This window comes from Schistocerca americana, chromosome 1 (assembly GCF_021461395.2).
Source record: "Schistocerca americana isolate TAMUIC-IGC-003095 chromosome 1, iqSchAmer2.1, whole genome shotgun sequence".
NCBI classification, from domain to species: Eukaryota; Metazoa; Arthropoda; class Insecta; order Orthoptera; family Acrididae; genus Schistocerca; species Schistocerca americana.
In genome coordinates, this window is record NC_060119.1 from 212,153,871 (window position 1) to 212,169,065 (window position 15,195).

The following is a 15,195-nucleotide window of genomic DNA, read 5'->3' on the forward strand; positions in this document are numbered from 1 at the left end:
GCCCCTGCCACCTTCAGAATTTGAAAGAGAGTATTCCAGTCAACATTGTCAAAAGCTTTCTCTAAGTCTACAAATGCTAGAAACTTAGGTTTGCCTTTCCTTAATCTAGCTTCTAAGATAAGTCGTAGGATCCGTATTGCCTCACATGTTCCAACATTTCTACGGAATCCAAACTGATCTTCCCCGAGGTCGGCTTCTACCAGTTTTTCCATTCGTCTGTATGGAATTCGTGTTAGTATTTTGCAGCCGTGGCTTATTAAACTGATAGTTCGGTAATTTTCACATCTGTCAACAACTGCTTTCTTTGAGATTGGAATTATTATATTCTTATTGAAGTATGAGGGTATTTCGCCTGTCTCATACATCTTCTCACCTGATGGTAGAGTTTTGTCAGGGCTGCCTCTCCCAAGGATATCAGTAGTTCTAATGGAATGTTGCCGACTTAGGTCCTTCAGTGCTCTGTCAAACTCTTCACGCAGTATCATGTCTCCCATCTCATCTTCATCCTCTTCCATTTCCATAATATTGTCCTCAAGTACATCGCCCTTGTATAGACCCTCTATATACTCCTTCCACCTTTCTGCTTTCCCTTCTTTGATTAGAACTGGGTTTGCATCTGAGCTCTTGATATTCATACAAGTGGTTCTCTTTTCTCCGAAGGTCTCTTTAATTATCCTGTAGGCAGTATCTATCTCACCCCTAGTGAGATAAGGCTCTATATCATTAAATTTATCCTCTAGCCATCCCCGCTTAGCCATTTTGCACTCCCTGTCGATCTCATTTTTGAGACGTTTGTATTCCTTTTTGCCTGCTTCATTTACTGCATTTTTATATTTTCTCGTTCCATCAATTGAATTGAATATTTCTTCTGTTACCCAAGGGTTTCTACCAGCCCTCGTCGTTTTACCTACTTGATCCTCTGCTGCCTTCACTACTTCATCCCTCAGAGCTACCCATTCTTCTTCTACTGTATTTCTTTCCCCCACTCCTGTCAGTTGTTCCCTCATTCTCTCCCTGAAACTCTGTACAACGTCTGGTTTAGTCAGATTATCCAGGTCCCAACTCCTTAAATTCCCTATTACACCATCAAATTTCTTTGACATTAATATTTGACATATCAACTTTGACAAAAAAATATGATAGTGCTCTTTGAAAGTTGCTTTCCGTTAGAACGTTCAAAACAGGGTACTAGCACAAACAGGCAGCCTGGGTGGCTGACTAAAGGGATAAGAATATCTTGTAGAACAAAGTGGCAATTATATCAAAACGTTAGAAACAGTCAAAATCTAAATGCAGCAGCCCATTACAAACAGTATTGTAAGGTGCTTAAAAAAGTTATTAGGAAGGCAAAAAGTATGTGGTATGCAGATAGAATAGCTAAGTCTCAGGATAAAATTAAAACCATATTGTCAGTCGTAAAGGAAGTGGCTGGTCTGCAGAGACAGGTCGAGAATATAGAATCCGTGCGTAGTGGGGATGTCCGTGTTACTGATAAGTCGCATATATGTACAGTACTTAATAATCACTTTCTGAATATAGCAGGTGAACTAAATAGAAACCTAGTCCCAACAGGGAATCATATAGCGCTCTTAGAAAAAAGTGTTCCGAGACTGTTACCTGAAATGCTCCTCCATGATACTGACGAGAGGGAGATTGAGTTAATAATTAAATCACTAAAGACCAAGAACTCTCATGGACATGACGGGGTATCTAGCAGAATACTGAAGTATTGTTCCACGTATGTTAGCTCAGTACTTAGCCATATCTGTAACTTTTCCTTTAGGAGTGGTCGGTTTCCTGACCGATTAAAGTACTCGGTAGTGAAGCCACTTTATAAAAAGGGAGACAGGGATAATGTTGACAATTATAGACCTATTTCTATGCCATCGGTGTTTGCTAAAGTTATCGAGAGGGTTGTATATACAAGGTTACTGCAGCATTTAAATTCACATAATTTGCTGTCAAATGTACAGTTTGGTTTTAGAAATGGCTTAACAACTGAAAATGCTATAGTCTCTTTTCTCTGTGAGGTTTTGGATGGATTAAATAAAAGGTTGCGAACGTTAGGTGTTTTCTTTGATTTAACGAAGGCTTTTGACTGTGTTGACCACAAAATATTACTGCAGAAGTTGGAACATTATGGAGTAAGGGGAGTAGCTTACAATTGGTTCGCCTCCTACTTTAAGAACAGAAAGCAAAAGGTAATCCTCCGCAATATTGAGAGTGGTAATGATGTTCAGTCCCAATGGGACACTGTTAAATGGGGCGTTCCCCAAGGGTCGGTGCTGGGGCCACTGCTGTTTCTTATTTATGTAAATGATATGCCTTCTAGTATTACAGGTGATTCAAAAATATTTCTGTTTGCTGATGACACCACCTTGGTAGTGAAGGATCTTGTGTGTAATATTGAAACATTATCAAATGATGTAGTTCATGATATAAGTTCATGGCTTGTGGAAAATAATTTGATGCTAAATCACAGTAAGACTCAGTTTTTACAGTTTCTAACCCACAATTCAACAAGAACTGACATTTTAATCAGACAGAATGGGCATGTTATAAGCGAGACGGAACAGTTCAAGTTCCTAGGCGTACGGATAGATAGTAAGCTGTTGTGGAAAGCCCATGTTCAGGATCTTGTTCAGAAACTAAATGCCGCTTTATTTACCATTAGAACAGTATCTGAAATAAGTGACATTTCAACACGAAAAGTAGTATACTTCGCTTATTTTCATACGCTTATGTCATATGGTATTATTTTTTGGGGTAATTCTTCTGATTCAAAAAGGGTATTTTTGGCTCAAAAACGGGCTGTTCGAGCTATGTATGGTGTAAGTTCGAAAACCTCTTGTCGACCCCTATTCAATAGTCTGGGAATTTTGACATTGCCCTCACAGTATGTATTTGCTTTAATGTCGTTTGTTGTTAGCAATATTAGCTTATTCCCAAGAGTTAGCAGCTTTCACTCAGTTAATACTAGGTAGAAATCAAATCTGCATGTGGAATGCACTTCCTTGACTCTTGTGCAGAAAGTAGTGCAGTATTCTGCTGCATCCATTTTCAATAAGCTACCACAAGAACTCAAAAATCTTAGCAGTAGCCCAAACACTTTTAAGTCTAAACTGAAGAGTTTCCTCATGGCTCACTCCTTCTATTCTGTCGAGGAGCTCCTGGAAGAGCTAAAAAATTAAGCAAATTCCAGTGTTACATTCTTGATTTTCTTTATTTAAACTAACGACTTGTCGCCTGAATATGTTTCTTATATTTCATTTTATCTGTTTCTACAATCGTGTTATAATTTCATGTATTGACTCGTTCCATGACCATGGAGACTTCTCCTAAATGTGGTCCCACGGAACAATAAATAAATAAATAAATAAAAATATCGGCCTAAACACTATGAATTGAAGGTGAGCAACTGGCCGTGGTGGCCGAGCGGTTCTAGGTGCTTCAGTCCGGAACCGCGCGAGTGCTACGTTCGCAGGTTCGAATCCTGCCTCGGGCATGGATGTGTGTGATGTCCTTAAGTTAGTTAGGTTTAAGTAGTTGTAAGTTATAGGTGACTGATGACCTCAGCTGTTATGTCCCATAGTGCTCAGAGCCATTTGAACCATTTGAAGATGAGTAAATGAGAACAATAGGGCGGCGCTGTAATCGCTGAGTGCTGTCGGTTGGGACGTGTGTAGACTGCCACGAACTTGGTCGGTCTGTCGATAAATTGGTGCGTGTGTGGCGGCCTTAACACACAGAGATGGCTGGAGTTCTTTATGCAGCAGCGTATGCCATTTAGAGAACGATAGGGTTGTTTTGGCGTCCCTGAATAACCCTGCCCTTGCGGATCATAATCTATATGAACTACATGTCAGAGTCTCTCCTTGCCCGTGTGTTTGCACGCTCGTCTCGTACGGTGGGCTATAAAGTCTAGTAGCGGCCGTAGCCGCGGGTCTGGACTTCCGTGTCTGCCGGCGTCGGTGTAGCGCTGGAGGGGTCAGCATAGCCGCAGCTAGAGCGAGTGAAAGCGGGGCCCGGCGGCGCGTTGTGTGTGTCTGTGAGTCTGCAGGTAGCGGCCGGCCGAAGCCAGTCCAGTGGGGCAGCGGAGCGGAGCGCAGCCCAGCAACAGCACGGTGCAGCGGTTAGTCGTCGTCTCACCGCCAGCCACAACACACAGCAGGGAGCATGGCCCGCTTCGTCGCCTTGATGCTAGCCGCGCTGCTGCCAGCCATGGCGGCAGCCACAGCAGTCAAGCACTGCGGTACAGGTGGGTCGCTGCAACTGCCAGACAGTTGCTTTCGTACTATCCCAATTCGTGTGAAAATGTAGCTGTACGATAAATTACATGCGAGATGGTAGCTATTACCTAAACAGTTCCTCGTGCAACTGTATTTTGCGTATTGCAGAGTATGCCCGAAGTACTGAGTGCTATTGACAGGGGATTCCAATTTGATTCCGAATTTCTGGATTTCCGCAAAGTTTTTGACATTGTACCATACAAGCGGCTTCTAGTGAAGCTGCGTGCTTATGGAATATCGTCTCAGTTATGGATTTGTGATATTCTTGTCAGAGAGGTCGTAGTTTGTAGTAATTGACGGAAAGTCGCAGAGTAAAACTGAAGTGAATTCTGGCTTCCCCAAGGCTGTGTTAGAACCTTTGCTGTTCATTATCTATACAAACGATGTGGGAGGCAATCTGAACAGCCGTCTTAGGTTGTTTGCAGATGACGCTGTCGTTTATCGACTAGTAAAATCGTCAGAAGATCAAAACTAAATTGCAAACCAGATTTAAAAAGACATCTGTATGGTGCGAAAATTAGCAGTTGACCCTAAATAACGAAAAGTATGAGGTCATCCACATGAGTGCTAAAAGGAATCCGCTAAACTTCGATTACGCGATAAATCTGTCAAATCTAAGTGTGATCAATTCAACTAAATACCTAGGAATTACAATTACAAACAATTTAGTTTGGAAGGAACACAAAATGTGGGGATGGTTAACCAAGGACTGCGTAAATCTAACAGATCTACTGGACTGCCTGCACTGCGCTCGTCCGTTCTCGTTTAGAATACTGCTGCGCGCCTTGGCACATTGACTTGACGGAGTACATCTAAAAAGTTCAAAGAAAGGCACCACGTTTTGTATTATCGCGAAACGGGAGAGCGTTACGGAAATGATACAGAATTTGGGATGGACATAATTAAAACAGGCGTTTTTCCTTGCGGTGGAATCTTTGTGTAAAAAAAAAAAATTCCAATCACAAACTTTCTCCTCCGAATGCGAAAATATTTTGCTGACGGCGACCTACATAGGGAGAAACGATCACCATGATAAAATAAGGGAAATCAGAGCTCGCACGGGAAGATACTGGAGTTTTCTTCCGCGCGCTATAAGAGATGGGAATAATAGAGAATTCTGAAGCTCAGATGAAACCTCTGCCAGCCACTTAAAATGTGATTTGCAGAGCATCCATGTAGATGAAGTTACCTTCAGAAGACTGATTATGAAAATAGCCACTGTTCTTCGAACATACAGTATACCAGTTCCGTAGATTAAGGAAACTCGGGCATGGATATGTGTGATGTCCTTAGGTTAGTTAGGTTTAATTAGTTCTAAGTTCTAGGCTCAGAGCCATTCGAACTATGTGATTAAGGTAACGTAAAGTGGCTCCGTGTATATGCTACTGCCTACATCCTCTACTATTTAAATGTACAGGATGATACGAAGCTATAATATTCGTATTTGAAACTTCAAAAGAGCCAGAGAAAAGCTGTTTTCTGCATTAATAAAAACATATGCTCGGAACAGTCCCGGTTCTCGTCAAAACAACCTACATTGCGGATAATAAATTAAGACTTCTATTTCGATCGGAGACTTTATTTTGTTAGATACCGTAGCTTCATCAATAATCGTTCTATCAAAGTTTTGTTTGCAGTTTAGACACCAAACAGTACTTCCCACTTTACAATGTCAACACTAGCACCCCTCAGCCGAGCTCCGTGAGAATTTCGTAATACATACCACGCAAATGCAACGCTTGGAAGTATACCGGCCCCTTGTTTATGGAATGAAGCTAATAACCAGCGTGGTAGACACCAAAAGCGTGCTTCTACAGGCTGCTCCAAGTTTTCTACAATTAGTAGAATGAAAACCGAACGCTATACATTATCAGATTTTACACATCTGAATTGGGTCTAAACATCCATAAACACAAGAATCATTGTTTCCGATCCATTCGCGGATGGAAACATAGCGTATGGTTCCTGTTTGCGCCGCGTGTACTGAGCAGATACGTAAGATAATGAATATAATTAGGCCTGAAAGTTTTGTAGTAGGATTTGAGATACTAAACCTCGTTAGTGCGCCCGCAGATTCATCAGATTTTTCAGCATTTATTCTCCTGCATGTCTAAGAGCTACGTCACACTTAAGTCTTAAAGAGGTCTATGATCAGTATTTAGTATTTGTACTAAATACTGATCAAAGACCTCTTTAAGACTGTCTTGATCGTGATAGTTATCATTCGCGCTGTTCTTCTGTATGTGGACAGGGTGTCATACAGCTCAGTGGGAGAGAATTGCAGGTGTGAATCTGTCGTGCTCGTGATGAAATAACTAGATAAGTATTCACCTGAACTAGTTTCAGAAAACGTAAATCGGAGAGGACGGAGAAAATGTCTGTACGTATATTAGCAATCCGTTTTCACTTTTTAAGCCATTATCAAATGACTACGTAGTTACAGCTGGCGAATGTATAAAAACAGCAGCTAATTCACATTTTGTTGTTCCGCTCGTCTCGCTTTACGAAAGTTAACCGTGGTATTGAGTCGGTGCACATCGAGAAGTTACATTTTGTAAACCAAAACGAACTGAAACATAATTTGAATTCTCTTCAGTTCTTCTACTTGCGGTAACTCAGTTATAATTATTCATCCAACGATCATATCAGAACGATATAGAAATTGTGAAGGTAATACATAAATAGCCCAAAATACACACAACAAAATACACACTTTGAGAATAGTACAGGTGGCTGGAGATTACTGGATAATGCATTAAAAAATACGAAACTGCATGACAAACGAAGAGAATGTCAAATCACATGCAAAATACCGCAGTCAGTGTGTGTGTTTGTGTGTGTGTGTGTGTGTGTGTGTGTGTGTGTGTGTGTGTGTCAGTGAAGTTACCCTACATTGCGTAACTTGAAATTCCTGTACAACAGGCGAGTCTTTACTTTAGGCTGCCGTAGGAGGTAGTCACGCGGTTTTTATGTGCCCACTAATTCACTCTATAGAAACGCTTCAGCAGAAAAGTTTGTTGCGAACATCTCCCTGGTCCCAGGTGTAACACAAATGATATCGGTATGATCATACGTTAGAGGCACACCTGACCGTTCTCAAAGACAATGTGCTTCGTTCTGTTTGCCACAAAATCCAATTAAGTAGCAGATCCGGCTAATCGAAAGGTAACATGTGATCCACTTAGATTCATCGCTTACAGAATAAATGTAAAAATCGTTGTTCCGAATGATCAGTACGTTTTGAATTTACACTGGCTGTTGCTGTATGCAGTTCATATGTTATGTGGGACAGGCATCAGAATCTTCAAAATTCCACTACATTCTAGTCATTGACAAGAGTTCAGTTTTAAAGATTCAAAAGCATGGAAGTGAACTTCAGTGTTCTGTTGCATCTGAAATATTCTACTTCGAGGTTATAGGTATTGCATCGTGAAACTCTCACTTATAATGCAAAGGGAGTGATTACCTTCGAGGAGTCCCTAATAAAATACTTACTAGAAGAACTTTTGTCATTCAATATTTATGAACCTGATTACTAGATTTCACCAGGGACACCATCTGGTTTCTATAAACAGCTGCATGCAAACAGTTGCCGTATTTACACGTTTTTGAAAAAGTTCTCGGACAGAAAAAACAATAATAGATGGCAAGTACTCTTAACTGGTTACATAGCGTTAACATAGTCCTCTCTGACGCTGAATTAACCAGAATTAAATTGTGGATCTTATTAAAAGATGTAATTTTTGTGTGTAGTGATATTAAATTTCGAAAAATTTCCCTAAATTTTATGTGAATGTTTATTCTGCGTCTCGAAGCAGGAACCTTTTTTCCGTGGTGTCTAAATGTAACCCACCTATTCAATTGCCTGTTCTCACGGATCGTGAGCAGAGTTGTGACAAATGCTACAGCATTGAGAGATGATTTGTGAATGACTAAATCAGATCAGTTTAGATACGGCTAAAATTTGGCTTATCGGTGCCTTAAATTCACACTCGTTTTTACTAAATTTCCACGTCTCTGCCAGTGCAAGGAAGCAATAAATTTTACTTCCACTACAAATCCGTTGTACCAATTGTCTGCGTTAGAAGACTGAGTTGTTTATGGCAACGCCAATGGAATGACTCACTCTTAATACACAAAACGCCGCCGGCCCGGGTGGCCGAGCGGTTCTAGGCGCTACAGTCTGGAACCGCGCGACCACTATGACCGCAGGTTCGAATCCCTGCCTCGGGCATGGCTGTGTGTGTCCTTAGGTTAGTTAGATTTAAGTATTTCTAAGTTCTAGGGGACTGATCATCTTAGATGTTAAGTCCCATAGTGCTCAGAGCCATTTGAACCATTTTTACAAAACGCCAAATAAACAGTCGAGGTGACCTCATACATTCTAAACAGTTACAGGAACCCAAACACCTAGTTTTGTAAATTAAGTCAATGCCGCTGTAGGTGACTTAAGCCAGTAGTGTGCCAGCCTATCAGGCGTCGATAATCGGTGTGAAGGCCCACCCAGAAGGTGACGCCCTTTCGCTGCTTAGCCGTCCTCCTTTGCGGCGGCCGTGCTGATGCTGCCAGACCAGGGTGCCCCGTAACGAGCCGCCTTTAGTGTAAATGGGCCATTGTTTCGGGCAGACTTTAACTCCGGCTGCGTCCGCATTAACGGCACGGATCAGCCGACTGCACGAGCATCGCCCTCGTCTCGGGCAACTCAGCGATGCAAAACACTGCGTGCCAACAAGAGTCCTTGCTAGAGTGCCAGTCGCAATCTGATTTCAGCCGCAGCCTTTGCAGTAAATGCGAGCTTTTCAGATTGAAAATCATTAAATGATAATTGAAACCATCAGCTGCCGAGAGGTGTTGTCGATATACCTCGATGGGGACAGCTGAAAATGTGTGGCCCGACCGGGACTCGAACACGGTATCTCCTGCTTGCATGGCAGACGCTCTATCCATCTGAGCCACCGAGGACACAGATGAATAGTGCGACTGCAGGGACTTACCCTTGCACGCTTCCCGTGAGACCCACATTCCCAACTGTCCACAATTCTATATATGTCTAATGTACCTAACATATTTGCCCATCCACTCATTGCTCGCGCACACTTTGGCGACTCCCGTAAGAGTTCGGGCAACCTGTGCGCATTTGCACAGACGGTCAGTGGCTGGGTAGCCTTTAACTATATATATGAAGATAGTAACTGTTCTGGAAAGAACAAATACCATTGATGGCCTTGGAGCTTCTCTAGAATAAATGATGATTAATTGAAACCCTCAGCTGCCGTGTCCTCGGTGGCTCAGATGGATAGAGCGTCTGCCATGTAAGCAGGAGATCCCGGGTTTGAGTCCCGGTCGGGCCATACATTTTCAGCTGTCCCCATCGAGGTATATCAACACCACCTGTCGGCAGCTGAGGGTTTCAATTAATCATCATTTATTCTAGAGAAGCTCCAAGGCCATCAATGGTATCTGTTCTTTCGAGAACAGTTACTATCTTCATATATATAGTTAAAGGCTACCCAGACACTGATTTTCGTCTGTGCGAATGCGCACAGGCTGTCCGAACACTTACGGGAATCGCCAAAGTGTGCACGAGCAATGAGTGGATGGGCAAATATGTTAGGTACATTAGATATATATAGAATTGTGGAAGTTGGGAATGTGGGTCTCACGGGAAGCGTGCAGGGGATAAGTCCCTGCAGTCGCGCTATTCATCTGTGTCCTCGGTGGCTCAGATGGATAGGGCGTCTGCCATGTAAGCAGGAGTTCCCGGGTTCGAGTCCCGATCCGGGCACACATTTTCAGCTGTCCCCATCGAGGTATATCAACACCACCTGTCGGCAGCTGATGGTTTCAATTATCATTTATTCTAGAGAAGCTGCACGGTCATCATTGGTATCTATTCATTCGAGAACAGTTACTATCTTCATATATATGAAAATGCATTGCCGTGTAATCTTGTTGGTTTTGTCGGTTCGTTGGGCCGCACGCATGCCAACCGACCAATTAACTTAGTGTGCAGCCTTGGCACGTCTCGAGCGCCTATACTCAGCGGTTACGACGAAAGATGAACTTTTCCCGGGGGGGGGGGGGGGGGGGGGGGGGAGGCGGGGCGGTCAACACTCGTTCTCGTACCCAACCGACCGCTCGGGAAAAAAAAGCTGGTCATCGGTTGGCCAAAGCGCCTACACACGTTAAATTTGTCGATCCTCGGGTGGTCCGTGTGTGGGTTCCTGAATAAATCATTAGCGTTCCTTCCGGTTATTGGCGTCTACGGTCGCTTCGAGCAGTATTTGTAGATATAAGAAAAGTCCTGCGTACTGTGATTTTGTAGCTTTACTGCCTCCCCCTGCCCACTACCACTGGATGCGCTTCATGGGATGACTCGGTTTGCTAATGAAGACAGAGGCGATCAAAGAAAGTTAAGTGTTAGACTAGTAATGCTTTGATAAGGCATTTATTATTCCTAACCTATTTACACCGAGTAAAAAGACCAAGCGAGGTGACGCATTGGTTAACACAGTGGATTTGTGTTGCCAAGGGTCAGAGTTCCCTAAACCGCTTATGGTTGCCGACATGATTCGCGTTCCCGAGGATCGAGGCTTAGATTTCCGACATAATTACTTCGAGAAGAGCACTATTTCCTTACATATCCTACCTAAAAGTTCGCCAATAATATCGACTAGACACTGAATCCAAACTTCATTTCCACGTGGGTGAAAAGCTTTGCTTCCTTGAAAGAGATAATTGCAAGAATTGGTACTCGTTTGTGGAACATGTACAGTTCAGAAGGAACAGTGCAGAATGTATAAAAAATGCGATATGTAGGTGTATCGGCGACATGGTTATAGTGCTGAGAGCACTTCAGCTCTGCAGCACGCTCTCTCGGGTGACATTCCACCAATTGAGTCACCTAATAAATAGAAGCGAAGACAGGCAAGGAAGTTACAGTACGTCTCATCGACATCACAGGTTGAAACATCAGCGTGTGAGCGAGTTCGAACGTAACACTTGTCACAGAATTGGGCCTCGTGGTGAGTCATGGCTGGCACAGAACATGCAGTTCAGACACGGCAGCGCGTGTGGCTTTCGTATAAGAGGGCTGTGATAACAATAAATGACGCCCGCAGAACGCTGTACAGCGTCGCCCACCTTATTGGTTGCTGTGGACCAGTCGGTGTCTTCGGTTCCACGCACTTTGCCTTAGACTTACATGCTGTCATGCACGCCATTACGTCTGCTTCCTCCACCCATAAATAAAGACTTCTATTACACGTGAAGATGTCGCTGTGTGCTGAGCTATCAGCTATACGGTGGTCTTGGACACGCTTCAACCTGCCAGACAAGGATGGCTGAATACGTGTTGGGCGCTACCATATCTTTGGAGCCTGCTATGGAGCGCTACAGAGAGCACATACACTACGAACGGGACGCACCTATTCATCACAGATTTCGTTCAGATTTATCACATATGCAGGGCTTGGCCAAAATTGAAAGTGGTAGAATGTGAGCTCCACGCTACCAAGCTTTGAGAGAAAAATGGCGTTACTGGCACGGGTTGGGCGTTTCGTGACCTGTTTATGTTAACATGGTTTCCAAGGAGCAGTTGACGCAGTAGAAAGAATACAGATGTTTAATAAGAGGGTCGTGGGATCGGCTTCCTAAGGGGAAACTTTTATTTTAATTTTGAAGTTGCTTACACTGCAAATAAACCGAAAAAAATAATCAGTATACTGTATTATAAAAGGCATGAAAGGGAATTCCGACACCGCAGATAAATGTTAAGAAATGGATTGTAAGCCGTACCAAGATCTTTGTATATACGAGAACGTACTAAAAAGTAATACTTCCAAATTTATGTGAAAACTTATTTAAATAAAACCAACATGATTAACATTCTACATCTTTCTTAAAGTATAAAATTATTTCTCATGTCAAAGAGGCAACGAACCTCTTTCTCCCATCGAGAGACCGGTTTGTTGAAATGAAATGTCGGGTGACTAGGGCCTCCCGTCGGGTAGACCGTTCGCCGGGTGCAAGTCTTTCGATTTGATGCCACTTCGGCGACTTGCGCGTCGATGGAGATGAAATGATGATGAGTAGGACAACACAACACCCAGTCCCCGCGTGGAGAAAATCTGACCCAGCCGGGAATCGAACCCGGGCCCTTAAGATTGACATTTTGTCGCGCTGACCACTCAGCTACCGGGGCCGGACGCCGGTTTGTTGATACCGCCACTCTAGAATGTGACTTGTTGACAGTCACAACCCCACCTATGCTTGCATCGCTTCATCACTATCAAAGTCAGGTCCTGGACGGTGTTCTTGAAGTTTTGAAAACAAAACCGGATGGGGCCAAGTCGGAACTGCGTGCAGAATAATCGATGACAGTGAACCTAAGACGTCGGATTGTTGCAGATGTCGCAGCGCTCGTGTAGTGCTCTGACATTCTCATTCTGAGAGAGGGGGTGCTCCACGTGTGTGGACGAACTCATAAAAATTCGAAGCGATTGTAACACTCTTCGTCTCGTACCCCTCAGTTAAGATACGTACCACCATGTTACAGCCACAATTCGGGGCCCTCTTGCTGCAGAGTGTTACTAATATGCAGACAAGAATAAACTAGTAATACTGTAATGACGTTTGTTTCGTTTAAAAAGTTTTAAGTTTTCACAAAATTCGGAAGCATTACTTTTCAGCACCCTCCGTAATTTTCACAAGCGTTAGTTTTCTATTTGCATTTGCTCCTTTTATTCACATCTCTTGATCGACTTTCCTGTCTGTTACAGGGGGTTTATAAGGTACAGTGCAGTGACTCTTGTTGGGAAAGTAGCTGGTTCGAAATCGGGTGATGGAAAAATTATCAGTATTTAGCCAGAAAGTTGAAAAAGAAAGTCACAGATAATGGTTCGAGTAACGTGTGTGCCCAGTCCGAACTTTTGTCGTATTGTCTAACAATAATGGGGTAGTACATTTTTGTTTGATTCGTACGTCGGATACTGCATTTAGCTCGGAACCTCCTGATGCTCTTGACCCCACGTTCTATGATCACCGCTTCACTACAGAAATCAGCCATAACACAAACGGAACATACCACTATGTAGTAGCATTCAGTGTAGTAATAAAACTTCATAGACTAAGAAAATATTACATAGAGATACTTCATCTTATTCCACACAAACCCATGAAAATGTTTTAAAGCATAGGACCACGAATTAAAAAGAATATTTCTTAGATTTCATCCCACTTTCAACTGTCTGTTTCAGTTTTTGTTTTCATCCTGTTGTGTGATTTGTACCTTCGGCCACTTTTAGGTACTTAAAGCTTAAAGAAATTTGTTGACAGTATATCTCTCTCTCCTCTCTTGTGTGTAAATCGTGTATGTAACTTCGTACTTCTTACTGCAGATGTCATTTGATCGGCACTCAGAAGTACAGGCTTATAGACGTTATGACCTAAACTTGCAAGAGAGCAGTATATTGATCATACAGTCGAAAAAATTTATTTAGGTGCGCGATACCTAAAACAGCCTAATGCCAAAACTGAGCAATAGTATAAAAAACGAAAAACTAAGTAGCAAACTATATGGTCATCTAACAGGTGTGTAACTGTGGGCCCAGTTAGTATTTTTCGTATTTCCAGTTCTTGCCCATAGTTGTCCGTCCCTTCAAAAATATGGTTCTTTTCGCACTCTTAAGAAACAAATTCGTCGTCCTTTCATTTGTGGCAGTGGACTCTATCAACAGTCAATATGAAATTTAGCAGACATTTTATTGGCGAACGTCATTTCAAAGTGCAGCGTGTGTGGACCAAAGCTTCTGTGCGTTGTGATCACTTGTAGAGTGTGGGATCGTTGCGAGACGAGCTACCGTGGCATTTCACAAGCTTGCGTGCCTATGAATACTGCACTGCACTGCTCTGAAGACGGTTCGAATGGGCAACTGGAATACGCACCTCGATGCCTGAGCGTGCGTGGCTCACATTCAAACAGCTGCCTTCTCGAGTCTTCATGGCGCTCGGTCTTTCAACGACCATGCATTTCGCTTTCTCTCGAGACTCACTTTCTCTCGGTGGCACTCCGTTTCGCGTAATATTACGCCGCTCACACATAACAAGGCTGGTCGCTGACAAAACAAATATTGACATGTGGAATAATCGGGTCTACTGCCGGATGTTTGTGTCGCTCTGGCACAATATTTCGGCCACGTAACTCGTATGCTCAGTATGGACAAGATCCTCCAGTACGGCTGTCTCTGGTAGCACCTGAAGAAGGCAACGAGTTACGTGGCCGAAATATTGTGCCCCAGCGACACAAACATCCGGCAGTAGACCCGATTATTCCACATGTCAAGATCCCGCCGGTAAAGCCTGAAGAGTTACAAAACAAATAGTTTTTGTTCCCAGAATGAAATTTTTGCTGTGTGTGCTGAAATGAAACTTGCAGCCAGATTAAAACGGTATGCCGGACCGGGAGTCGAACTCGGGACCTTTACGAGCAAGTGCTTTACCGACTGAGCTACCTAAGCAGGACCAATGAGCCGTCCTCACAACTCCGGCAGCACTTAAGCTCCTACGTTCTGTGAAGTGTGGAAGATAGGAGACGAGGTCCTGCCGCAGCTGAGGACGGGTTGTGAATACTGCTTAGGTAGCTAGTCGGTAAAGCATTTGCTCACGAAAGGTAAAGGTCCCGAGTTAGGATCCCGGTCCGGGACGCAGTTTGAATATGTTAGGAAGCTATTTTTGGTTAGTTAGCACTACTTCTATAGTGCTGAAGGTCACATTTACTCCACTAAAGTTTTTTTGCGCAGATCACATCTGTCTTCTTCTTCCTTGCAGTAGCGTTTTTAGTAGTCTCAGAATTCCTGGCGTTTCTTCCGTAAGATGCTCCAGAGTTCTGTCTCCCACATGTGACCTG

At 43.2% G+C, this 15,195-nt stretch overlaps 1 protein-coding gene across 1 annotated transcript in view; it reads left to right on the forward strand.

Annotated features, from left to right (window-relative positions):
• The first annotated feature begins 4,044 nt into the window (after positions 1–4,044).
• LOC124601929 (NPC intracellular cholesterol transporter 2 homolog a) overlaps positions 4,045–15,195 on the forward strand; it is a 60,714-nt gene continuing 49,563 nt past the window's right edge. Inside the window, exon 1 of the mRNA XM_047136286.1 lies at positions 4,045–4,258. Coding sequence (XP_046992242.1) covers positions 4,177–4,258 — 82 coding nt within the window. The 5' untranslated portion in view covers positions 4,045–4,176. The remainder of the gene's footprint in view (positions 4,259–15,195) is intronic.